The 27980-nt window shown below is 38.8% G+C and overlaps 1 protein-coding gene across 3 annotated transcripts; it reads right to left on the bottom strand.

The window, feature by feature from the left end:
• Positions 1 to 1301: 1301 nt before the first annotated feature.
• On the bottom strand, positions 1302 to 27980 carry rpa2.S (replication protein A2 S homeolog). Of its 3 annotated transcripts, none has more exons than XM_018247892.2 (9): positions 27829 to 27980; positions 10185 to 10282; positions 7402 to 7503; positions 5348 to 5461; positions 5117 to 5191; positions 4427 to 4540; positions 2608 to 2733; positions 2301 to 2395; positions 1302 to 1754 (listed from the first exon to the last, which is right to left on the bottom strand). In XM_018247892.2, exons 2-9 carry the CDS (start codon positions 10257 to 10259, stop codon positions 1670 to 1672), a joined length of 786 nt encoding a protein of 261 aa, XP_018103381.1. In that variant the 5' UTR covers positions 10260 to 10282; positions 27829 to 27980; the 3' UTR covers positions 1302 to 1669.

Here is a 27980-nt window from a genome sequence, read left to right as displayed (position 1 = left end):
AATTGAATGAAAATCCTTGAGCGCCTATTCGCCTGGTGAATATTCGCCAATTCGACTATTCGCCAACGCGTAAATTCGCCTGAATTGCCTATTCGATTCTATTCCCCAGTCGAATTTCGAGGTATTTAACCCCTCGAAATTCGACCCTTGATGAATTTGCCCCTAAGTTTGGACTCCCAGCTTCCCAATGGTTAAACTACATGAGGTTGAGGCACTCACTGATGCAAAGGCACAGAGCCACTCCAGTGATACTAGGTGAGCATCCTATAGTATCTCTACTCAACCCCAAGTCGCCCAAGGGAATAATATCGACCCTCTATAAAAAAATCAAAGCTACCTCCACGAAACTAACTCCAATTAAGTCCAGGATGGCATGGGAAGAAGACTTAGGGTTCCTTAGGTTCCACTGACGAACAGTGGGAATACTTCCTTAAATCACCAAATTTAAAAATCTGTAAATCCCAGGCATAAAATGTTACAATTATACTTGATACAGAGGGCATACTACACCCCTGCCTGCCTGCATAAAACAAACCCTAATCTCTCCCCCAATTGTCTTTCAATCTCTACTCCATCTGGACCCCTTGGCTGATGAAGTTTCCTATTCCCAATATACAGTCACCTGAAAACCCCTCTTAGAACCTTGCAGTGTGGTATTTCCAGTGCTTCTTGTAATTATATGTATGACTCAATAAAAATCCGGCACTATAAGTGATGTAATAAAAAAAACCTATGCTTCACATGGGCAGTGTATTGTCCGGTATAACTCTGTTTGGTAATGCCAAAGTATATCTTAACAATACCCGACATAGGTAAAGTGGTAATGGAATGCCAAAGTATACATGTAATCTGTGCAAACTGTGTAATTTTTCTTTGCACTGTTTATCAATAAACTTACCTGAACAAAACAAATAATAAAAGATTAGGGATAAACAGGCAAGACAGGCACCCATGATAAGGATACCTGATCATGTAAATTGTCTGGAACATCTTTAAAAAAAAATAAAAAAAAACCCAAGGCCAAAGGGCTGCCTTTATCACGTATAATTTAAATGCAAGTACAGCATCCTTTGTACTATAGTATGATGCCAAACCTTTCCATATAATAGGACACTGAAAAAACTGAGGTAGTGTAGGAGGAATAAGCACAGGGGATATGTAGAAGGGGAGGAGCAACATTTTTATTTGTCAGTGTCCTGCCTCCTGGTTGGAGAAGCTTAACCCAGTGGTTCCTGTGTCCCCCAATGACCTAAGAGAAATAAAGATATTTACAGTGTACAATCCCAAAAACAGCCATTTGAGAGGGGGAGTGGAAGTCTTTAATTACAATAAACACCAAATGTTTTAAACTTAGTTGTGTCTTTTTTCCCCAGACATGTAATTTCTGGAAAGTGCCAATAAATAATATTTTCAAATGTCACTTGTCAAAAGTAAAGAATATCGTTTCAAACTTTCCTGGAGACAGTCAACGTATAACCAGATTAATCTTAATCTTTCCAGATACTTATATTTACATTAGGCTTCTCTGAAGTGCATTGTTTTCTAACAATCTACAGGTCAGTAAAATGAAGGGCTTGCTTCAGCATATATACACAATTACCATAGAATTTCAATAACTTCTACAATTAAATCAGATGTTCTAAAGCACAAGAAATGAAAACAAAACTTGTTAATCTCCATCCGTTGATTTGTAATGTTCATCATCAATAGTGGAATAAATGTGTCCCTCATTGCTGAGAAAGTCCACAGTTTTCCTAAAAATTAAACAAAAATATAAATAACATTATATACAGGTACAGGACCTGTTATCCAGATAGTTTGGGACCTGGGGTTTTCCAGATAACTAATCTTTCCATGATTTGGATCCTCATATCTTAATTAGCTTTTGCTTGTCCTTTAAGGTCAGTCCACATGAGCAGATTCGGGGAGATTAGTTGCCCCAGCGATCTCCCCGAACTGCCTTCCCCTGCGCCGGCTATAATGAAAATCGACTGCGGCAATGCACACACGGCGCATCGTTTTCGGAAGTCGCCTCACGAGGAAACTTCGGAAAACGAAGTGCCGTGCGTGTATTGTTGCAAGCGATTTTTAGACAAAGAGGCGATTTGTCGTTGGGGAAACTAATCTCCCCGAATCTGCTCGTCTGGACTGACTTTCCAGGATTTTTAAGAAAAAAATGAATGTTAAATGTATCCCTATTTAAATGTATACTTAAAAACATCCAAATTGGATTATAAAAATGAAGCAAATTCAAAACAATAGATTAATTTGACACTACTCATTCTGTAAGGATTGCATACCTAATTGAGTTAACATTCATTCCATGAAGTCGGTTTTTCAGTTCTTCAAATGCCATGCCTTCATTTCCTTTGCAGCTTTTGATCAAATTAAGAATCTGCAATAATAAAGAGAGAAAAAAAACACAGTTTAGGTGTTATTTTTTTGCAGTGCAACTTGTTGGAGCAACAGCTTTTTTAAAAAAATCTCTTTCTAGTATACGGTGAACATGTATATATTTTGGATTGCATTGGTATTTACAGCTCCTATAGGGCTGTGAAGCAACAGCAACTCGCCCTTCTTTTTGAACACAAACTTCTTTTCAGTTACCTGGTTCTGATGTGGTGTCAGTCCATTTGTAGGATTGTCATTTCCTCCTGAGAATGCTCCGCCACTGTCACCAATACCCATGCGTCCAGGTGTGTTAAGGGCCATTGTGGAACCACCCCCTGAAGGCTGTAAAAAGGAGTGTTTTAATATGAATTTAAAGCGTTTCTCAGTGAAATTAAAGATTTGTCAGACCAGCATCCTTGACATTTAAAATACAATTAAAATGACTAAAGGGAAACTATACCATGAACATTACAGGTCTCGGTAAAACACATCACATAATACAGCTTCATATAAATAAAAAATGTTCATAAAAATATACTCTTCTAGTAGTATGTGCCATTGGATAATCCCAAACTGCCGGGCAGCAACCTGGTTCATACAATTCATGCACACACACACATATTCACACTAGGTTACATGAGCCAATGTTTTTCTTTTACTTTCACCAGTCTTCCTGTTACAGTTAAAGCTGCATTATGTCCTGTCAGATGAGGGAGCACGCAAACTATCACAAAATGGTGGCCCAAGATAAAAGGGAAATATTTGAGGATATATATTTGTCAATTAATAAGTCTTTAATAAGTCACTTAATACAATATAAATTATCGTTTGGTTAAGAATCCATTTTGAAGGTATAATTTTCCTTCAATGGTGTTTCTTCTGAGTATTGCTCTTGCAGTAAATTAGTTGCAGTGACAGGCCCCCCTCCTAGTCTGCCTTCTTGGTATTGTGACAGATGGGCTATGTACTATGGGCTCATATATGAGAAAATGTTATTTGCACTTACTGTATTATGCAAAAAAAAATCAATACGCCTCCATTGGAAATATATGACAGCCCCTTTTGGAAAAGGTTAATTAAAGGGAACCTGCCACCCTAAGGCATAGAGTAAGGGCAGGCAATATTTGATTGACAGCTGAGATTTTTAAACGAGTTTACAACAGTTATGAATGCTTAAACAAAAAAAAAAAAAAAAAAAAGAATTTGGATTTCATGTTTAATTTGAAAAGGACTTTTATTATACAACTTTTTATGTCTGGGTGTCAGGTATACTTTAGGGTAGGGGCACACTGGGCGATTCGGGGAGATTTAGTCGCCTGGCGACTAATCGCCTCGTCTTTGTGGCGACCAATCTCCCCCAACGCCTTCCCTCTGTCTTGCGCCGGCTATAATGAAAAGTCGCCTGCGGCATGGTACACGCGGCGATTCGTATTACGAAGTCGCCTCGCGAGGAAACTTCGGAATGTGAATCGCCGCGTGTTCCATGCCGCAGGAGACTTTTCATAAAACCTGACGCAAGATAGAGGGAAGGCGTTTGGGGAGATTGGTCGCCGCAAAGACAAGGCGATTAGGCGGCCAGGTAGTGTGCCACTAACCTTAATGATTCTCTTTCAAAATAGAAACATATCTAGCCAGATGCCCCAAACAACATCAAAGATAATGCGGTGCTTATATATCTATACACATTAATGTATGAGTCACTCGACCCTACCCCCCTGCCTTATGAGACCTCTCCTTTTTCTACTATCTTCTCTTTTTATTTTTGAATATGTTTGTTTATAAATAAAATTAAAATAAAATCTTAATTTTTCTTTTTTAAAAAATGTAGTTGCTGTGAAAAGTAATGGCCTTGAGGTGTTACAACACAATAAATCTATACAGCAGAAAAATTATTAACTGACTGTATCACATAACAGCAAACTGATACAAAAATAAAAAATTACGAGAATCTACAGACATGCTTTCCTGTCCAACCCTCTGACCAGCTTATTAAACAGCTTTTAAAGAACATGGTAAGGAGTTACTTTTAACTTACCGCACCCTGGGAATTCATGACCATGTGAGAGTGAACAACTTCCAGCATATGAGAAACAAACTCGTTCATATCATCAACAGGAGCAATCTTAAATGCTACAACACTTTTCTTGTTCTGGAAAAATAATACATAGGTTTTAAAGGGAGGGTTCAGCTTTGAGTTAACTGTCCACTAACAAAAAATAAAAAAAACTGCAAATGGTCTCAAAATATCACTTTTTACATCATACTAAAATTCCAAGGGAACAACTCCTTTAAATAGTGACACATTTTCCAGTCTTGCATTTTTTGGGCTAAATAAAAATGTAATCCCTGTTCTGCCTTGCTACACCATTACTAGAACAGCACATAATATGGATTAGTCAGCCTAGATCTTTTTTGTTTTTTTAATATAAACAGGGTTATGGAAACGGGTTATGGAAACGGAGGATACAGCAGTAATCTACTGTAATTATAATGTTACAGAAGGTTAACCATACAACATCATAACATACCATCAGGGTAACAATAGCAAACATTTCTTCAACCAGTTGCCCCATATCTTATAAAATGTATTGGGATGTCCCTGAACTACATATTTAAGCTTATTCAAGGGAGGGTCTTCTTGGTCTCTACTACTGGGCAACATGATCTTTTCAAACAACATATTTTGGTAGAAAATTAAGGCCTCCGTTAACAAAAAATAAATTACCTGGAAGGAACGAAGGTGACCAGCAACTTTTACATAACTACCAGGAGGTACCACCATATTTTCACAGCTTGCCTCCTGCAAAGAAAAGGATTTTAGTTTGACTTTGCACAATATACTGTGGCAAAACTAAAAAAACATAGACATAGGCAATTATTTGTGATTTATAATAATAATAAAAAAAATAAAATAAAATAAAAATAAAAAAAGACTAGCGGGTAAGTTATCTCTTACATCTGTGTCCACCCACTGTCTGACATCCATGGGTGCTGCAGTCATATCATCTACTTTGTAAAGAATATTTGTCGGAGCTTTTTCGGCATGTCTGACAATGCCAACTATAATGACCTGAAAAGATTTTAAAAAAAAAAATTGAAGGAAAAAACGAATAAAAATACTTTTTATATCAGATAACAGAAATCATAATAAGCATAGGCAAATCTATTTTAAGCTGCTTAGAGAAATATGGATTATTACAATTTGGTGCAGTTAGCATGCTTCTGTTCCTCAACAACAAAGTATTTAAACAAACATCCCACCCAGGGTATATAGTCACCTAAAAGCATTTCATGTTACAAACGCTGTATACCGTATATATACTCGAGTGCTGAAAAATCTACCTGGTCTTATACTCGTGTCAGCATAAAACAGGCATGTCCAAAGTGTGAAACAGAAAGTTATCAAAGATCGCTGCGCTCACGATTGAAAAAGTTTATTGCCGGTACCTAAATAAAAGATAACAAAATATAGTGTAGCGTGTTTCTTTCCAGGGGTTAAGGAAACATCGGATCTACACACAAAATGGATTATTGAACGTCGGCTTATCACAGCAGTTGGTATCGTAATGGTGCAGGAGAGAACCGGTTTTCTTAAATGTCTGGAGAAGAAGCTCTAATAGTGTAATATTGCAGGAGCTCGTGAACTTTCCTCCTGGAAGTGCCGCTTCTCCTCGACAGGCCCAGGGACAGGGCAGCAGCATCTCCACTTCAGCGTGTTTCACAGGCTTCGTCAGGGTTTTTTTCTCTGAGCTTGAATAAGCGAAATCCAGTACTGAACACCGGACTGCCGAGCCAACATATAGAGATAAAAAAAAAAACCCTGACGATGCCTGTGAAACACGCTTAGATCCGATGTTTCCTTAACCCCTGGAAAGAAACACGCTAAACTAGATTTTGTTATCTTTTATTTAGGTACCGGCAATTACCTTTTTCAATCGTGAGCTCACCGATCTGTGATAACTTTCTGTTTCACTTCGTGGATGAGTGGATCCACAAGTACCTCCGGTGCAGCCAATTTTTCCCTTGATTAGACTCTGCGCAGAACTCTAACTTAACTACCATGTCCAAAGTGTGGTCCGCAGGCCAATTGCAGCAGAGTGTTCAAATTTAAACCGGCCCGCAGTATCCGCCTGTGAAGGTATCCAAACAGTTTTATATAGCAAGTATATAGTATAGGCTTATACTCAAGTCAATAAGTTTTCCCAGTTTTCCTAGGTAAAATTAGATACCTTGGCTTATACTCGGGTCGGCTTATACTCAAGTATATTTATACACACACTTCTATTTTTCCTGCTCAAGCCTACTCAATGGATTCCTGGGAACAAAAAGTCTGATGTAAGTAAGATAAGGGTGAAGGGATTTGTGTTTACACAAAAGTAGTAAAATTATTTGTGCAGTCTTAAGTGTAGAATTCTTAAGCAGATTTGGAGTCACACATAAAACCCACCCAAGTTTTAAGTAAGCAAATAGGTATTTAAGGACAGGATTGGGGCACATATACATTTTAAACACCATGGGGTAGGTGCAGAAATAGCATGATAAAGAACACCCTGTTCCCAGCTAATGGCATACTGAAGCAGATCAATGATTTCATTTCATAATGGGATGACAGAACCTACAAACTTTTGGTCATATTATTACACTTGGAAACTATACACTTTGGAAGTCATACTAAATGGATGTTTGCTGGTAATTTAGAAAGTTGCCTGAAATTAGGTAGCAGACAAGTAAAAACACAAATAAATTTCAATATAAACATTGAGAAAAAAGTTGCTGCTTTTTTCTTTTAATTTCAATGTTATTAAAAATAACCAATACAATTTGGAAGGTCTAGAATTGCCTTAAGTACATTACAAAATTCTGATGGACATAATTTCAGAAACAACGGTTTAGGTGTGATGCACTTTCTGGTCTCAGTGAGAAATATGCATCACCTCTAAAAGTTTTACTCATACTTTAAAAAGGACATATATATACAAAAAAATAGACATGACAGTGTGTGACACACACCTGTGAAAGTTCAGTCTCTCCTATTCGAAACACCTCATCATTCTGTGTTGCTGACAGTAGCTGTGACACTGTACATGGCACTATTTGCTGTGACCTGGACCGCTGGAAAAAAAAAGTGCAGTAAAATGTATCTCTTACAAGAAAATGTATATCTTACAAATATATCCACATCAGTATTTTTTATATTTTAAGAAAGTTTAATATCTTCCTGTTTATTATTAAAGGGATTCTGTCATCAGAAAACATGTTTTTTTCAAAACGCATCAGTTAATAGTGCTACTCCAGCAGAATTCTGCGCTGAAATCCATTTCTCAAAAGAGCAAACAGATTTTTTTATATTCAATTTTGAAATCTGACATGGGGCTAGACATATTGTCAATTTCCCAGCTGCCCCCAGTCATGTGACTTGTGCCTGCACTTTAGGAGAGAAATGCTTTCTGGCAGGCTGCTGTTTTTCCTTCTCAATGTACCTGAATGTGTCTCAGTGGGACATGGGTTTTTACTATTGAGTGCTGTTCTTAGATCTACCAAGCAGCTGTTATCTTGTGTTAGGGAGCTGCTACCTGGTTACCTTCCCATTGTTCTTTTGTTTGGCTGCTGGGGGGAAAAAGGGAGGGGGTGATATCACTCTAACTTGCAGTACAGCAGTAAAGAGTGATTGAAGTTTATCAGAGCACAAGTCACATGACTTGGGGCAGCTGGGAAATTGACAATATGTCTAGCCCCATGTCAGATTTCAAAATTGAATATAAAAAATCTGTTTGCTCTTTTGAGAAATGGATTTCAGTGCAGAATACTGCTGGAGCAGCACTATTAACAGATTTATTTTGAAAAAAATATATATTTTCCCATGACAGTATCCCTTTAATAATAAACAGGAAGATATTAAACTTTCTTAAAATATAAAAAATACTGATGTGGATATATTTGGAAGATATGTAATATTAGTAAAAAGTAACAGAACCAGTTTATTGCATTGTATTAGTTGCATGAGCTCATTCAGATAAGCTTATGTGGAAAAGATGCATAAACACTACCTACCAAAATTATTATTGATCCCACAGATAAAGGAAACCTTGATACTAACCATTTCCATATGGCACTCAGTGTAGTACTACACGGACGTTTTCAGCAGCGATCCAACTCGCTGCAACAAATCTCATGCTACGGAAATAAGGTAAATGAATGCATTGTCGGATGAAGTTGCAGTGTTGATCCGACACGACACGACTGTCGGATGCAGACGATGCATCGGACAGTCGTGTCGGATCAATGCTGCGACTTCATCAGACATTTCTATCTCTTACCTTATTTTCGTTGAATGCGATTTGTTGCTGGCGTTTTGTCGCAGCGCATCGGATTGCACGAAAACGTCCGTGTAGGTGAATGGGGTGACTGCTAAAGGGGAGATCTGACAAATAGTTTGGCAGCCATTACCCATATTTTATATGGATATGCTAAGACAGGGAATAGTTCTAGCTCTTCTACAAGGGGCATTATGTATTGCTTCCAAAAAAACAGCAAGGGTGGTGTGGAGAGCTGTAACACAGTTGGGTCTGGATGGAACAATTATGAATAAAAGCAAAGTCATAGAACTGACTTGGGGTGGGGCCATCAGTGTTTGTCTGCTTATTCTGGGTAAGTTTTGTTTGCTCACAACTGGGAAAAAAGAATAGAATCGATGCTGGAACATTTGTGGAGTGATCCATACTGGAGCCTACTGTAGTGAGCAAATAAATACATACTGTTTTAATGCAAAACTATAAAAGGCAGTGGAGGGAACCAGATCCTCTAATCTTAAAGGGGTTCTTCACCTTTGAGTTAACCTTTAGTATGATATAGAGAATGATATTCTGAGACAATTTGATATGGGTTTTCAATTTTTATTATTTGTGGTTTTTGAGTTATTTAGCTTTTTATTCAGCAGCTCTCCAGTTTGCAAATTCAGCAATATGGTTGCTAGGGCCCACATTCTCCTAGCAACTATGGACAGATTTGAAAAAGAGACTGGAATATGAAATAGTAGTTAGAGGAGAGCACTCATAGAAGCAGATACTGCTAAAACATTTTATTATTGACTACAATTCACACGACATGTTTCAGGCATGGCCCTTTCTCAAGTGTACACTTGAGAAAGGGCCATGCCCGAAACATGTCGTGTGGTTTGTAGTCAATAATAAAATGTTTTAGCAGTATCTGCTTCTATGAGTGCTCTCCTCTAACTATTATTTTATGGACTAATATGGGAATGCGGTAACCCTTTATGGAGGATTGAGGCACCGGAAAATCTATTCTAGCATCGGCAGAGTGAAGGAAGAATCTCCCTGTTGTTCACAAGACTGGAATAAGAATAGGAATGGGCATGAATTCAAAGATGAGAAATAAAAAGTCACGATAACCATCTGTAGCTGTACAGCGTATTAGTTTTTTTAGATGGGGTCAGTGACCCCCCATTTGAAAGTTGTAAAGAAGAAGAAAAAGGCAAATTTTCAGAAGAAAAAGGCAAATTATTCAAAAACTATGAAAAAATGAAGACCAATTGAAAAGTTGCTTAGAATTGGCCATTCAATAACATACTAAAAGTTACCTTAAAGGTGAACCACCCCTTTAATAGAAAAAAATAATAATAATGAAGAATTGTTTAACAGAACACTATAGGAAAAAGCAATAAAATATTTTGAAGACTTCTGGATCAATTCCTGTAATTTTATCAATAGTTATTTTATGTGTAAATCATATCAGAAAGAACAAAAATATAGGATATTTTAATATAGCTAACATACCGATTTTTTCTCTCCTTGAGTGGGTGCAGGAGACCCAAAGCCTCCTGGAGACTGCATATAACCTCCGCCTCCCATTCCTGAGCCACCATCAAATCCACCTGCAATGAAAGAGTGAAACATTTTAAAAACCATATACAGTTAATAAAAAGTAACAAAAGTTTATGATCCAAAACAAAAACAAAGACCAGTCAATTGGTTCCTGATAAAATGTAGAAAAATGTCTTAAGAGCACTGTAAGTTCCGCTGGGGCAGGGGTTGATATGAATAATGTATAATCTATATAAAGAAGTGTGGAATATGCCAGTGCTACAAAATAAATTAGAATATACAGTGGTGTGAAAAACTATTTGCCCCTTCCTGATTTCTTATTCTTTTGCATGTTTGTCACACAAAATGTTTCTGATCATCAAACACATTTAACTATTAGTCAAAGATAACACAAGTAAACACAAAATGCAGTTTTTAAATGAGGGTTTTTATTATTTAGGGAGAAAAGAAATCCAAACCTGTGTGAAAAAGTAATTGCCCCCTGAACCTAATAACTGGTTGGGCCACCCTTAGCAGCAATAACTGCAATCAAGCGTTTGCGATAACTTGCAACGAGTCTTTTACAGCGCTCTGGAGGAATTTTGGCCCACTCATCTTTGCAGAATTGTTGTAATTCAGCTTTATTTGAGGGTTTTCTAGCATGAACCGCCTTTTTAAAGGTCATGCCACAACATCTCAATAGGATTCAGGTCAGGACTTTGACTAGGCCACTCCAAAGTCTTCATTTTGTTTTTCTTCAGCCATTCAGAGGTGGATTTGCTGGTGTGTTTTGGGTCATTGTCCTGCTGCAGCACCAGCTTCAGCTTGAGTTGACGAACAGATGGCCGGACATTCTCCTTCAGGATTTTTTGGTAGACAGTAGAATTCATGGTTCCATCTATCACAGCAAGTCTTTCAGGTCCTGAAGCAGCAAAACAACCCCAGACCATCACACTACCACCACCATATTTTACTGTTGGTATGATGTTCTTTTTCTGAAATGCTGTGTTACTTTTACGCCAGATGTAACGGGACGCGCACCTTCCAAAAAGTTCAACTTTTGTCTCGTCGGTCCACAAGGTATTTTCCCAAAAGTCTTGGCAATCATTGAGATGTTTTTTAGCAAAATTGAGATGAGCCTTAATGTTCTTTTTGCTTAAAAGTGGTTTGCGCCTTGGAAATCTGCCATGCAGGCCGTTTTTGCCCAGTCTCTTTCTTATGGTGGAGTCGTGAACACTGACCTTAATTGAGGCAAGTGAGGCCTGCAGTTCTTTAGATGTTGTCCTGGGGTCTTTTGTGGCCTCTCGGATGAGTTGTCTCTGTGCTCTTGGGGTAATTTTGGTCGGCCGGCCACTCCTGGGAAGGTTCACCACTGTTCCATGTTTTTGCCATTTGTGGATAATGGCTCTCACTGTGGTTCGCTGGAGTCCCAAAGCTTTAGAAATGGCTTTATAACCTTTGAAATTTAACTCGGGTGTGATAAACCACAGTTAAAGGGATACTGTCATGGGAAAAAAAATTTTTTTTTCAAAATCAATCAGTTAATAGTGCTGCTCCAGCAGAATTCTGCACTGAAATCCATTTCTTAAAAGAGCAAACAGATTTTTTTATATTCAATTTTGAAATCTGACATGGGGCTAGACATTTTGTCAATTTCCCAGCTGCCCCAAGTCATGTGACTTGTGCTCTGATAAACTTCAGTCACTCTTTACTGCTGTACTGCAAGTTGGAGTGATGTCACCCACCTCCCCTCCCCCCAGCAGCCAAACAAAAGAACAATGGGAAGGTAACCAGATAGCAGCTCCCTAACACAAGATAACAACTGCCTGGTAGATCTAAGAACAACACTCAATAGTAAAAACCCATGTCCCACTGAGACACATTCAGTTACATTGAGAAGGAAAAACAGCAGCCTGCCAGAAAGCATTTCTCTCCTGAAGTGCAGGCACACGTCACATGACTTGGGGAAGCTGGGAAATTGACAAAATGTCTAGCCCCATGTCAGATTTTAAAATTAAATATAAAAAAATCTGTTTGCTCTTTTGAGAAATGGATTTCAGCACAGAATTCTGCTGGAACAGCACTATTAACTGATTCATTTTGAAAAAATTTTTTTTACCCATGACAGTATCCCTTTAAGTTATTTTTTAACAAGGGGGGCAATCACTTTTTCACACAGGCCCATGTAGATTTGGAGTTTTTTTTCCTCCCTTAATAACGTAAACCTTCATTTAAAAACTGCATTTTGTGTTCAATTATGTTATCTTTGACTAATAGTTAACGGTTTATGATGAGCAGAAACATTTAAGTGTGACAAACATGCAAAAGAATAAGAAATCAGGAAGGGGGCAAATAGTTTTTCACACCACTGTAGTTTGCCTATTTGCACAAGCTTAGAATTAAGTGCTGGCAATTTAAACAATCATGCTTAATGGCTATGGTATGCGGACTGATAAAATCCTAAAGCTAAAAAATGTAAAATTAATCTATTTTAATATCTCCCGACATAGTGGATTAGTGGAAAAGTCCCTGAATGTCAGCGTCACATATCCATGCAGAGTAGCGCATCAGAGCTCAAGGGCGCCATCTTATTCATCTAAAATGTTCTTCAAATACAGTAGTCTTCCTTCCCTTTGACAATTTACATAGCTTCCCGGCACATCTGGTGCAAATACTGGATGAACTCCAACTGCGCATGCACCAAATAACGGCGGGCGCCTTTTCGAACAGAACCAAAGATTGCATATGGCGCCCTTGAGCTCCGCTGTGCTACTGCATGGATACGCCGGATTGACATTCCAGGACGGGGAGGACTCTGGACGGGGCTTATCTCATGGGGGGGGGGGGTTAGTTCTCCTTTAATGTTTACCATCAGGATGAATAAATCTCAATCCAATTGAAAGAAAGGACAGGTCTACAACACCTCTACTACTGCAGTTTCCCACCTTAAAACTTCTTGCTGCTCCTTACATTTGAAATACCATCCCTGAATTCTTCTAGAGAATCCTTCCCTTGGTCACTTCATAAATAAACGCAAATGTGATGGGCAAATAAATTCGCTAGGCATGTATTTGCGGTGAATTTCCACATTTTGCTGCTCGTGAATAAGTTAGCAAAACGGAGTTGAAAATTTGACATGACAAAAATTGCAGAGCGTCAAATTGTCGTAAGCATGGAAATTAGGGATGCACCGAATCCACTATTTTGGATTCGGCCGAACCCGAATTGAATCCGAATTTGCATATGCTAATTAGGGGTGGGAAGCGGAAAACATGTTTTACTTCCTTGTTTTTGACAAAAAGTCACGTGATTTCCCTCCCCGCCTCTAATTTCCATATACAAATTAGGATTCGGTTCGGCCGGGCAGAAGGATTCGGCCGAATCCTAATCCAGCTGAAAAAGGCCGAATCCTGAATTCGGTACATCCCTAATGAAAATTGTGGTGCGTCAAAATTATTTTGGATGCCAATTGATTTAATGCATTTGGACCAAATAGTTGCACGTATAAAAATTGACGCTCGCGTCAAAATTGTTTTGACACCCATTGACTTCAATGCGTTTCGCAAATTGGCCCATCACTACTCATAACATCTGACATTGATAAAGCTGTAACCTGCAGCACTTAATATCCTCCTGTTTGGTCTGTAAGTTACCCTCCCATTTAGATCGTAAGCTCTACGGTGCAGGGAGCTGCTTCCTCTATTAACTATACTTTGTATTTATGTGCATTTACTATTGTCATTTGTATTTTTTATTGTAATGACCCCTTTGTTCTATGAATGTATTTGTTCTGCTGTACAGTGCTGTATACATAAGTAGTACTATATAAATATACATACATATGACCTCCACGGAACAGAAGCACAAAGCAAAGCAGTAGGGATTGATTAAGCAAATCTGACAGATAAAATCCAGGCATGTATGGGCAGATAGATTTGGCCAAATCTGAAAACAACGCCCAACCATCTTGGCATGCTGGGAGTCCGCTTTGACAGAAGTTTTGACCTGTAGTATTCTGCACCTAGTGTTTTTTGTCACTTTTGCGACACTTTTTTTGAACTACTACTACTAGTAGTACAATCCTTCATCTTGCAGTTACACAAATACACAGCGCAGTGTACACGCTGCACAGTCCGAAGCTGGTCTATTACACTCACCCTGGTTGTTCCACATGTTCCTGCAGCTCAGTTGCTACTTCTTTATCTTCGCTGTCGCTTACAAGTCCTCTTGGCGCGCTAACCCAGACCAGCCAATTAAATCGTATAGTCAAAAGGCGCTTCTCTTTCTCAGCCAATGAAACCCACTGCTGCAGTTCGGTGCTGAGGGGAATCTTGGATGTTACCCATGTTATCGCGGTAAAAATCGTCACAGTTGTCCATGTTTACTACTGGCGGCGCGATATAAAACTTACAGTCGTGGCCATCTTTGATTCTGGTTACTTTTTTTTTTTTTTTTTTTTAAAGAAAAACGTCTACGTATTTGCTGTCATAAATCATCATTATAACAGTTTCAAGCTTATAAGAGTAAAAAGGCTGTTATAAATGCTTTCTTTGTTTGCGAATTCATTTGCCAATTAATAGAAGACAATGTCAGGCCAATTAAGGAGACAAATAAAACATAGTTGAATCAAATGTTTAACTGAGAGGTGTGAGGGAGAGATATGGTGGTTGCCACCTTTTATGAAATAACTAAACTACTGGCCTTCCTATATTTTTGCCTTTTGTCCCATTGCATCAAGCAGTATTTTTAGCAGCCAGGCTGATGCCAATATAGAAGGCTCTTATAGAATCTTTAATTTGTCACCCTTTGGCTCAGTCCCAGTGACGCTATCAATAAAACTATGAGATAAGCTATGAGTAGGGTTGCCACCTTTTCTGGAAAAAAATACTGCCCTTCCTATATATTTATCTTTTTTCCCTATTAATAACATTGGCATCATTTTTACTGGCAAGGCCGGTAAAATACGGCCAGGTGGCAACCCTAGTGGCAACCCTAGTTATGAGTTATATACACTTATATGTCTATAGATTTTCTGCCTGGAATAAAGCTATGACTTTCAGAAAAGCAGTCAAGCTATCTGACCAATTATTTTAATAAACGCAGTCAAACTATCAGACTATCCTTTTCCCATGCAAAACACCCCTAATGCCATCAGGTGCGCTCCCCCAATGAGGCGAGCTGAGGCGCTCGCCTCAGGCAGCAGCGCCAGATAAATTTCCAGGGGCGGCAAAAAGCCGCTCCTGTCACTTTAAAGAGCCAAATTTCTGGTTTTGAAACTGGAAATTCGGCTTTACTAGTGTCAGAGAGCGCAGTTGTGCTCTCCGCTCTAGTGTTCCTGCGAGGGGAGGGGCGGCATTTAAGGAGCCGCCTCAGGCGGCGTCTTCATTAGAATCGGCACTGCAGATATAAGTCATTCCACTTAGATTGGTGCAATTTCACTGTCGAAATTTATTGTAGCACTGCGCCAAATATTCTAAATTGCACATATTTAATTTTCATGTGGCAATTTCGGATACCCACAGCAACAGCAACATATTTCCCGTGCATTCCACCACTAGTGCCATAAAGTTGACCACCACCTGACTCAGTCCACTTAGTTGGTGCAATTTCACTGTTGAAATTTACTGTAACACTGCACCAAATATTCAAGTCCCACTAATTTCGCCTCCTCATGTGTCAAATTCTGTTACCTATAGCAACACATTTTCCATGCATTTCACTACTAGTGCCATCAAGTTGACCCCCACCTGAGTCAGTCCACTTAGTTTGGTGCAATTTCACTGTCAAAATGTACCATAACACTGCGCCAAGTATTGAAAATTCTGTTAACCATAGCAACCATGCATTCTACTATTACTGTTATTACCCCCCCCCCCCAAAATAATAAATAGTGATTTAAGCTTTTTCAGGTTACTAGTCCTGTATTTGCAGAAAACATTGTATTCTATAATAGTTATAAGAAGTTTTATAGAAGTAATATTTCCAATACTATGCTTTCAGCTCCGCTCTTCTGTTTGGCTGAGTGTTAGCAATTCTGTCTATGTAATCTTTATGTAATTCTTGTATTTAGCTAACGCTAGGGTTACAGAGTCTTTGGTTATACAAAATCCTAGTTTATTAATAGGATGCATTAAGTGGAATGCTTGGGACCTGCCATTTTCCTATTTAGTAGCATTTATATAAAGGAGCTGTTCACCTTTAAATTAACTTTTAGGGGCTGATTCATTAAGGGTCGAATATCGAGGGTTAATTAACCCTTGGTATTCGACTAGGAATTGAAATCCCTCGACTTCGAATATCGAAGTCAAAGGATTTAGCGCAAATACTGCGATCGTACGATCGAAGGATTATTCCTTCGATCGAACGATTAAATCCTTCGAATCGAACGATTGGAAGGATTTGAATCCAACAATCGAAGGAAAATCCTTCGATCAAAAAAACTTAGGAAAGCCTATGGGGACCTTCCCCATAGGCTAACATTGACTTCGGTAGCTTTTAGTTGCCGAACTAGGGGGTCGAAGTTTTTTTTAAAGAGACAGTACTTCGACTATCGAATAGTCGAACGATTTTTACTTCGAATTCTTCGATTCGAAGTCGTAGTCGAAGGTCGAAGTAGCCCATTCGATGGTCGAAGTAGCCCAAAAAATACTTCGAAATTCGAAGTTTTTTTACTTCGAATCCTTCACTCGAATTTAGTGAATCGGCCCCTTGGTGTGATGTAGAAAGTGAGATCCTGAGACAATTTGCAATTGGTTTTCTTTTTTTCATTATTTGTGGATTTTGAGTTATTTAGCAGCTAACAATACATTTGTAGCTTTACAGAGCATTTGTTCTTTTTTAGATGGAGTCAGTGACCCACATTTGAAAGCTGGAAAGGGTTCAGAAGAAAAAGGCAAATATGTAAAAAAAAAAATATAAAAAATAAATAGTAAGGACCAATATGAAAGGTGCTTAGAACTGGCCATTATATAACATAACTAAAGGTTAACTTAAAGGTGAAACACCCCTTTAATGTGGATCTCTATATGATCCCATTTACAATATGAGAAATGTTAAGAGATTAAATTTCAATCAAATCAGTACTAAATACTGAAAGTAAATTATATATTACCATACAGAATTTTAATCATCTCCTTTATGGCCTAACAAATCAATAAATTGTCCTTTATTAATATGCAAAAATTGTTCTTAAAAAGTACTTCCTCACCAAAAAAACAAGAGCTGTCATAATAGGGGGGCTATTCCAGAAGAAAAAAATATGTGATACCAGTGCTCTTCAAAAAAATCAGTACAGGTACAGCAATGTGAAAATATGTATATATACAAGTTGAGGATGTTGGGCTTGTGCAGATAATAAGCCTTGTTGTTGGGATTTAAGTTTTTTTGTTTGGTTGGAGATGAGGTAATAATCAGAAAAATCTATTTATATCATACAAAGTTTCTCTCTTTAAAAAGTGTTTTTTTCCTTTTTGGACTGACTCAGGTGGTGGTCAACTTTGCAATACTTGGCACAGTGTTAAGGTACATTTCAACTGGGGAGCCGCACATCCCCAGTGCCCCTACGCAATCGGCTGGGCGGCATGCCGCCCCTAAAATTCCATAAGGAAGAGCTCTGAACTGAAGATGCATCAGAGAGGAATTCAGAAAGACTGCAATCCGAAGAAACCTCCTGCTCCTCTGATGTATAGGAATGTGAAGATATGTGTCTTTTAGATCTTACATAATCATCACAAATCCTTCTTGCATAATGTTTATGATAATGATCTTACAGTTTCCATTCTGAATCTTTCTTTCCTTAAGAACTGGTTCAGGTATTTTAGATATATTATCAGTTGATGGTACCTGATTTTAATGTATCAATTGACACACATGAAATCGATCACCAGCGTAGCTGGTGACAACATATCCAGTATGTCGTCTCTAGAGGTACCAGCATCAAACTCTTTCTCTAAGGAATTTTTCCAGTATTTTAAAGACCTGGACACTGAGACGGCTGCTAGTGAAGGTTTACACACATTAACCACTGCCATATAAGCTCTGCGCAAGGCCCATTCAGCTCTCCTATCTATTGGGTCTTTTATAGCCGATTCTTCCACTGGAATCATTGTTCTTTTTAATAGTCTTGCAACCGAAACATCCAGCTTAGGTGGCTCCTCCCAGGGTGCCTCCTTAGCATCTATGGCATCAATTTAAATCTCTTAGAAACATCAGGTTTCTTTCCCGGACATTGCCATTCTTTTTCTATGAGACGTTTTATAGACTGATGTATGGGGAAATTTTAAGACTTTTTCTCAGAGAAGAACAAAAGTTCCTGTTTACTAAAAGAAGATGGTGTCTCTTTATTTCCCAAAACTCTATACACTTCCTTTATCAATTTAGATGTTTTTTTCCCCTAGAAATAATATTCGTCCTTAGATCTAATTTGCGATGATGAGGAAGAATCACTGTCTACAACCGTATCAAGAGATTCTGAGCTAGAAGACAAATCTCTAGAATGGTCAGCAGATGGCATATTTGTATTAAGAGTAGAAATAACTTCATCATAGTATGTAGACAACATTTTCTTGAACCAACTAATAAACTGATCAGAATTATTTACTGGATCCCCACTTTGAGTACACGATTCACAAATGGACTGGGAAATATCTTCAGGCAATGGCTGATCACATCCTGAACAAATATTATGCCTGGATTTCCTCTTTCTTTTAAAATATGATAAAAAAAGTGTGAAATCCCAGAATTCCAGAATTGATTAATATTAAGGACATCTTATGGAGGTATTGGTAATTCATTCATTGCACATAGTATTTGCAAGCAAAGTCAATGATATGTTAATGGACAACAAAAGGTTAACAAACCGGACTAAGTTATATTTATTAGAGCAGGAGCCGATTCAAAAGCAAGGCTCTAGGCTACATTGTTGCCCGTTTATACTGCATGCAACCAGTGGCTTAACTAGATATTATAGGGCCCCACAGCAATTTTTTTTTCAGGCCCCCAAAATGTTTAGTGGATGACTTGTTTTTAGTGATGGGCGAATTTGGGGCGCCGAAAAATACAAAAATTTCTCGCAAAATGGTGAAAAATTCACAAAACTGCGCCAGGGTCTCGTTTTTGACGATGGCATCCGTTTTTGATGCCGACGTCTGTTTTTTGGACGCCGACGCACATTTCGCTGGTGAATTTTTGTGGCGGTTTCGCAAATCGCGCAAATTTGTGCTCATCACTACTTGTTTTACTAATAGTTATTGAAGCTGTGTATATAAATTAGGGCCTCATGGGGCCTCTATATATCCTGGGCCCAGTGCAGATGCAGGGTCTGCTTCCTCTATAGTTACGCCCCTGCATGTAACTAATACTTTGTAACAAAAAGTGGAAACGGACGGATACAATTTTCTCCTTTAGATATGTATGACAATTGAGGCGATTCACTTAACATATCATTGACTTTACTAGCAAATATTAAGTGCAATGAATTAATTTACTAATACCTCCATAAAATGTTCATAATAATAATCAATTTTGGAATTAAATTATGGACTGGATTTCACAATAACTTTTTTTAAAAAAAAACAATACATGCAATTTCAGCAATACGGTTGCTAGGGTCCATAATTACCCTGGAAACCATGCCCTGATGTGAATAATTTCAAGGTTGAACACTGTATTTATGTGAATAAGAGACTGGATTAGAATATGAATCAGAGAGGGCCTGAATAGAAAGATGAATAATAAAAAGCAGCAATAACAATACATTTGTAACCAAATGTATATTTGTTTTAAGAAGGAGTCAATAACCCCCATATAAAAGCCTGAAAGCGTCAGAAGGGAACGGCAAATAATTCAAAAACTATAAATAATGAAGATTAATTGAAATGTTGCATTGTATTAGCCATTCTATAACATACTAAAAGTTAATTCAAAGTTGAACCAGGGGTCCTGGCACTTGTTGTAAAATAATCCAAGTTGCGAGTGGTGTGGATGCTAGAGATGTGGGCAGGCCCGGATTTGTGGCGCGGCCACAAAGGCCCAGGCCTAGGGCGGCAAAATAATAGGGGGTGGCATGCCACCCAGCCACTTGCTGGGGAGGACCGCTAGGACCATGCGGCCGGGCACCAGGACTGCACGGCCTCGGGGCACCTGCCCACTAAATCCGGCCCTGGATGTGGGCTGCTTCATATGTGGAATTTGGTCTGCAAGGGCCCTGCAGCTCAATTCTCATGGACGTTGCGGCCCTAACTTTGATCACCTGTGCAAATTCCAGTGAACGTAACCCCCTTTGTATTTTCTAAAAGGTTTTGTCTTTTTTTTTTAGGACCACTGGTTCCCAGGGCACACTAGGAACTCTTTTTGCAGCTCTGTGAGTTTTGTTTTAATATCTCAGGCCTATGTGTATAACCATGCTTTTCTTCTAATGGTGTCAGCGAATCATAAACTCAAGCCATTGGTTGATATGATGCCTATAACCATTTATAGTTCTTCTAGCAGTGTCTGCAAATGGTAAGCAGTGATCTTGGCGAATCGTGAGCTCCAGGCATTGGTTCATTTGATGAGTATAACTATATATATATATATATATAACTATGCATTTCTTCTAGCAGTGACAGCAAATGGTAAACTGAGATCTTGGATCTTTGAATCATAAGCTCCAGGCATTGGTTGATATGATGTAATGCTCTCTGCTTCTTCTTGTTTATTTCTTTTTTGCACTGTCTTTCTCTTTTGCAAATGTCATATTTCCAGCCTGGCTAATAGAGATTTTGCATTAATTAAATTGTTAAAAGCAGGACTGTACAGGGAGTGTCAGTGTTTCCTGGGAACCAGAGGTTCTTGGGAGGGAGGACACATCTCTGTAAGAGAATCCAAGTTGGGAGTGGTGCAGCTGCTAGAGGTGTGGGTTGCCACACCTATGACTGATGATGTGTGTGGTGCCTGCAGTTAATCACCTACCAAATTGTGGGTGCAGTTGTACTAATTGCAATGAAAGGTAACCCCCTCTGGATTTTCTGAAAAGTTGTTTTATAGAACCCCTGGTCCCCAGGGCACACTGGGAACTCTTTGTGCATCTCTGTGAATTTTGCTTTAATATCTAAGGGCTCTTACACATGAGCGTTTTTACCTGCGCTCCCCTGCGTTCCGTTTTTCGGCGTTCAGCCGCAGGGGAGCGCAGGAATAGACGCATTTCATTATTTCAAATGGGGCTGTACTCACACAGGCGCATGTAGGTGCCGAACGCAGGTTGAGACGCAACATGCTGCATTTTTCCTGCGTTCTGCTCCTACACACGCCTGTGTGAGTACAGCCCCATTTGAAATAATGAAATGCGTCTATTCCTGCGCTCCCCTGCGGCTGAAGCTGAAAAACGGAACGCAGGGGAGCGCAGGTAAAAACGCTCATGAGTAAGAGCCCTTAGGCCTATGTGTATAACCATGCTTTTCTTCTAGCTGTGTTAATGAATCATGGGCTCTAGCCGTTGGTTCATATGATGTGTAAAACCATGCATTTCTTCTAGGTGTATTGGTGAATCAAGCGCTCCAGCCATTGGTTCATATGATGTATATATAACCATGCATTTCTTTAAAATAGTGAGCTCCAGGCACTGGTTCATGTCATGTTTATAAATACGTATATAACCATGCATCTCTTTTAAATAGTAAGCTCCAGGCATTGGTTTATATCATGTTTATAACTACATATATGACCATGCATTTCTAGAAAATCGTGTAAACATTAAATAAACCCAATAGGCTGCTTTTGCTTCCAATAAACATTAATTATAACAGTTTGGATGAAGTACTAAAAATTTTGGATTATTTGGATTAATGAAGTCTATGGGATCTGGAGCTTTCTGGAAAAGGCTTTATGGATAACAGATTCCACACCTGTATCTCCTATGTGATTCTAATCATTGTGGTGCAGGCAAGAGTAAAGTTAAGCTACACCTGCATTTGTTGCTTGCCTGCATAATCACATACTGTATGAAAATACACGGTTGTGTTTTCCCTACTGCGACCTTGCTAGTCTAATTCCGTATATTTGTTACATAATTTGTGAAATCCAAGAATGTGTGTATCTTTGTAGCCTACTGAGATCTGATACTCCAGGAGGGTTAAGTCTGGAAATAAGAAATGACAATGTAATGTAATGTTGTACATTATGTTTTGGACTTCTGTACCAGCCCAGGGAAACCACACAGGGGAGGAACTACCGGGGGAGCAGGGGGATGCAAATGGGCCCGCACCCCCTCAGGGCCCCCCGGCAGTCCGCGCGCAACATATTCCCGGCCAGTTCCGGGTGTACGGAGGGGGGCGGGGGCCCGGCTGCGCGTTCAGCGCCAGGGCCCACCCCCCTCTAGTTCCGTTTCTGAAACCACAGTTCTTTATCTGTCTCCAAAGATGTCCCAGTAGCTCCCATCTTCTTTTCTGCTGATTCACTGCACATATTCTGTGCTGCTGTCACTTACTGAGCCTAGGGACCCACTCACAATATACAGTACATATAGAATATAAATGTTACAAAATAAGACAGATTAGTACTCAATACAGATAATTACTACGTCAGCTCAGAAACCAGTGCAACTAGCATCAGAATTTAATAATTAACCCTGCAGCATCAGCTTATATTTCAGAAAAACCTAATGTTCTGCTTTATAATTTGCAACGACCCCTAAGCTTAGCTTCTCTACAGCTGCTCAGAGCACTGAGCGAGAACTGGGTCATGTTATTGGCCAGGAGCCAGTCTTTAGAGTGGCTGGAAATGATTTGATTTTGATCTAGAGCAATGAAAGGCATACCTTGTTTGTAGCTAAAAATGATGTTAGAACCAGTAATGTGCTTCATTTTGATTGTTGCTAGGGTCATGAAACACAGAGAAGCTGTTTTCTGTCTAATTGGGAGTTTTGGCTGAAATACTACTCTGCAAGTTCATAGTTACTTAATTACCAATCTTACAATAAAATGTGCCACAGGCAACATATCCAGTGATATTTACACTAACTATGAGGCTAATTAGCCGAGTAGGGCATTCCATGTTATGCCAAAGCATGGTTTAATGGCCTCCCATTAAACCATGTAGCTTACTACATTAGGGGGCAGATTTACTAAGGGTCAAAGTGAATTTTCAAAGTTAAAAACGTTGAATTTCGAACTATATTTTGGGTACTTCAACCATCGAATAGGCCTAAATTCGACTTTGACTTCGATTAGAAGTGAAAATACTTCGACTATTCGATAATGGAAGTATTGTCTCTTTAAAAAACTTCAACACTTCGCCACCTTAAACCTGCCGAATTGCTATGTTAGCCTATGGGGACCTCCTAGAACATATAGCCAACATTTGGCTAAGTTTTTAGAAGTCGAAATATAATCGTACGACTGTACGATTAAATCGTTCGAATCTTTCGATTCGAAGCACGATCGGAGTACGATCGTAGGATGTTAAAAATCCACAGAATTCTACTTCGAATATTGAAGTATGCAATTCGATGGTCGAATTTCGACGTTTTTTCCACTTCGAAATTCAACCCTTTATAAATCTGCCCCTAAAGCTATAAAAAAGATAAAGTGAATTACCCTGCAATTACGTACATATATAATATATATTACTAGGCATACACTAAATGCATTCTTTTTTATTTTGGACAAAGCATATTAAACCAATGAATAAAAATGAATACAATCCAATGCCTTGTTTTTATGTTTAAACTTGGGCAGATTTGACAAAAAAAAGCAGCATGTGAACAAAAATAGTTTCCTTTAGCAAAACCCTTGGCATTAAGATTCATATGAATACTAAGAAGTTGGACAGGCCCTTACAAACGTGCTGGGATTCAGTTGAATCTCAAACTAAAGCGTAGATTTGACTTATCCATAAAACCAGAGCCCTTATATTTACAAACAATATTTAGGGTTGGAAGACTGTAAAATGGAACTAGATGAAAAGCACAAGGTTGGCAGCTAACAGTAAGTCTAATTATGAATATGGCTGTTTGCTTGCATTGAGCCAGCATTTGCAGGACATTTGTTAAACTCTGACATCCAATATAACCAAATATATAAGGTACATTATACCACCAATATTTGGATAATAAGGGGCACATAAACTTAGGGTCGAATATCGAGGGTTAATTAACCCTCGATATTCGACCGTCTAAGTTAAATCGTTCTACTATCGAAGTCGAAGGATTTAGCGCTATTCGTTCGATCGAACAATTAAATCCTTCGAATCGCACGATTCAAAGGATTTTAATCCAACGATCGAACGATTTTCCTTCGATCACAAATTGGCTAGAAAGCCTATGGGGACCTTCCCTATAGGTTAACATTGAGGTTCGGTAGGTTTTAGGTGTCGAAGTAGGTGGTCGAAGTTTTTTTAAAAAGACAGTACTTCGACTATCGAATGGTCAAACGATTTTTATTTCGAGTCGAAGTCGTAGTTGAAGGTCGAAGTAGCCAATTCGATGGTCGAATAGCCAAAAAAACACTTTGAAATTCGAAGTATTTATTATTCTAATCCTTCACTCGAGCTAAGTAAATGTGCCCCTAAATGTTACTAAGGTTTTCCATGACTATATACATTCACAAGACATGGCTTGAGTTGACATATCACCCCTTTTAAAGTAAGACATTTAGAATACGTAGAATACACATGCTGCAAGTTGTATGCATGATTGCACACAAAACCAAGCAGTCATGCTTCCAACTTACAGCATGTGTCTTACTTTAAAGGGGTGATATGGGAACCCTAGCTTTTGTGCATTACAAAACTTACATTTCACTAGTTATTTTCATGATATGTTTTTACGTTATGAATTTGAAATTTTTTCAGCAGCCATTAGAAAACATTGGTTAATTTTACATGGTAACCATAAAGACACTAGTTCTGTATTACTCAAACAGGGATGTACATTGCATTTGTTGTAAGAGACACACTGTACCGGGAAAATTCCCAGTGTATGATGCAGGGTGCTCATTAGGAGGATGCCAATCATTTTCATATGTCTGGTGTCAGCTGTGTGAACTAAGATGAACCTGATACTGTCCTACAGTTGCTTCACATTCTACAAGGTGCTGAAGTCTGGTATGACCAAAACAACATTCCAGTTGCCTGGCCCGACACAGCTGCTGTAATATAAATTCTAGTAGCAACATTAGTTAGATTAGGAAATATGTTTATTAAATAGCAAGCAAAGCCAGACATTTTATGAATTTACATAGCCTATTTTTAGGTAGAATGAGTACATATGATTGGAGAAATGGCAAGGGACATTGCTTATCATTTTTGACCCTTAAAAAAAGGGGATTATTGATATATTCAGTTATGGGATCCGTTATACGGAAACCGGTTATCCAGAGAGATCCGAATTATTTTTAAAAATGATTCCCTTTAAAACAGTACCTTGTTCTTGATCCAAACTAAGATATCATTAATCCTTATTGGAAGCAGAACCACCCTATTGGGTTTATTTAATGTTTCTAGTAGACTTAAGGCATGAAGATCCAAATTACGGAAAGATCCATTATCCAGAAAGCCCCAGGTCTTGAATGGATCAATCTTTCCATAATTTGGATCTTCATAATAAAATTCTATTACAAAATAATTTAAACATTAAATGAACCCAATAGACTGATTTTGCTCCCAATAAGGATTCATTATATCTAGGTTTGGATCAAGTACAAGGTACTATTTTATTACAAACATCAGAAACAGGTCTAAATATTAAATCGGAGCTCATCCTTTTCAATGAACCGTCTCTCTCTTCGGTCGCAGCTCTCACGGGATCCTCCTCACTTCGTTGGGGAGGTAACTTCAGTACACAGAATTACCCCGTTTCACGGCGCAGAATGAAGGAATCACAAGAGACGGTACTGTTCATTTTTCTTGCGGCTTTATTGGCACATCTTAGTGAGTTTCTAGCAGTGGGTTGGTGTTTTCCTCACCAACCCACTGCTAGAAACTCACTAAGATGTGCCAATAAAGCCGCAAGAAAAATGAACAGTACCGTCTCTTGTGATTCCTTCGTTCTGCGCCGTGAAACGGGGTAATTCTGTGTACTGTTTTATTACTACAGAGAAATAATTAGTTATTATTTTTATTATTTGGATAAAATGGAGTCTATGGGAGACAGCTATTCCGTAATTTGGAGCTTTATGGATAATGGGTTTCCGGATAATCGATCCCATACCTGTATAAGCCATTCTGGCTGCAACTTCTTAGCATGGAGGAAGTAGCAGGTGTAAATGGCATTAAAGCAAAATAATGTTTTACTCTTTGCACTTAAAGTCAAATAACTAGATAGAAGTCTCTAGGTCTGGCCTAGCGATGCACTAAAAAAAAAAAAAAATCAGCCCAAGTTACCAGGTACGGATTTTGGTCACTCACACGCGAGTTTATATATTTTGACCAAAATGTGGTACTCACACCTAAAATTTTTGTAAAATGGCTGAAGTTGAGTGCTGGAAGTTTTTTCTCTTTTTCTGTATTTACTAATAGCTGTATATTGTTTGTAGCAGCTGGTCAACTCCAGATTGTAGGTTAGTCTGAGCACTGTAAACAATAGCAGCTGGTCAAAGATACAGTGTGGGTTAAGGTCCCCATAGACCCGACGATTCTTCTTGCCAAACGACCGATTTTAGGGAAGCCCGACCAATCCTTCGAAATTATCGTGCGGTTAGTGGTATTCGAACGATCGTACATCTTACGATTTTTCGGCCGACATCTTTTGGGAAATTGATCGGCCAGGTCAAAAAATCTTTGTCGGTCCCAGTGCAATCTCTCTATGTTTGCAAGGCCAAGCAGGCAGCTCCCCTTTGTTTTCCTGGTAAATTGGTCTTTTTAGTTGATGGTAGATTCGTACGATCGTACGATCGTTCTGAGAAGATCGTGGTCTCACGATCAGGATCTGATCTTTTAAAAATCTCAACATCTATGGCCAGCTTTAGACTGAGCACTTGCGATTTTGGATTCAGGAGCAGGTGTGTTTGAATTAATTAGTTAGGACTTAAAAGCTTCCTTGCTTGTTTCACTAGAGTTTCTGAGCAAAGGGTAAATGAGCATGGTTCCAGAAATCAGTTGAACAGAATGCACTGTGTTGCTGGGAGCGCAATGAATGAAAATGCTCCTATAGCTTCTAAGTACAAAGTGAACACAGTTCTACCACACATTTTTGGTAGGGATGTAATTGGATTAAATGCACACTATAGTACCCAGTATGCAGTGTAGGACTCAATCCAAGGGCTCTTACACAAGGGTGTGTGTTTTTGCATTTTGATAATGCACACTGAGTGCGGAAAAAAAAAACATACGGTATAATGCGTTAAAACACTTTTTTTTTTTACACAGATTTTTCCATTCCAAAGGACCCTCTATTCTATTGCTAGCTGAACATGCGTCAAGCACAAGTAAGGGTAGGACTACACAGACATTTTCGGCAACAAAACGCCGGCGCAAATCGCATGCGACTGAAATAAGGTGAGAGATAGAAATGTTGGATGAAATCAAAGCGTTGATCCGACGCGACACGACTGTCGGATGCAAACGCTGCATGCAGCGTCTGCATCCGACAGTCATGTCGCATCGGATCAACGCTGCGACTTCATCCAACAATGCATTCACTTACCTTATTTCCGTCACATGCAAAATTGGCGCCGGCGTTTTGTCGTAAAGCGTTGGATTGCACCGAAAACGTCTGGGTAGTCCTACCCTAAATGCACCATGCTGCAGCTAAACAAACACACTCAAATGCAAATGGAGTAAATGCAACTCAGAACG

Source organism: Xenopus laevis, chromosome 2S (genome assembly GCF_017654675.1).
Source record: "Xenopus laevis strain J_2021 chromosome 2S, Xenopus_laevis_v10.1, whole genome shotgun sequence".
Lineage (NCBI taxonomy): Eukaryota > Metazoa > Chordata > Amphibia > Anura > Pipidae > Xenopus > Xenopus laevis.
The sequence above is the reverse complement of the archived record's forward strand: the minus strand, read 5'-3'. Positions and strand labels throughout refer to the sequence as shown.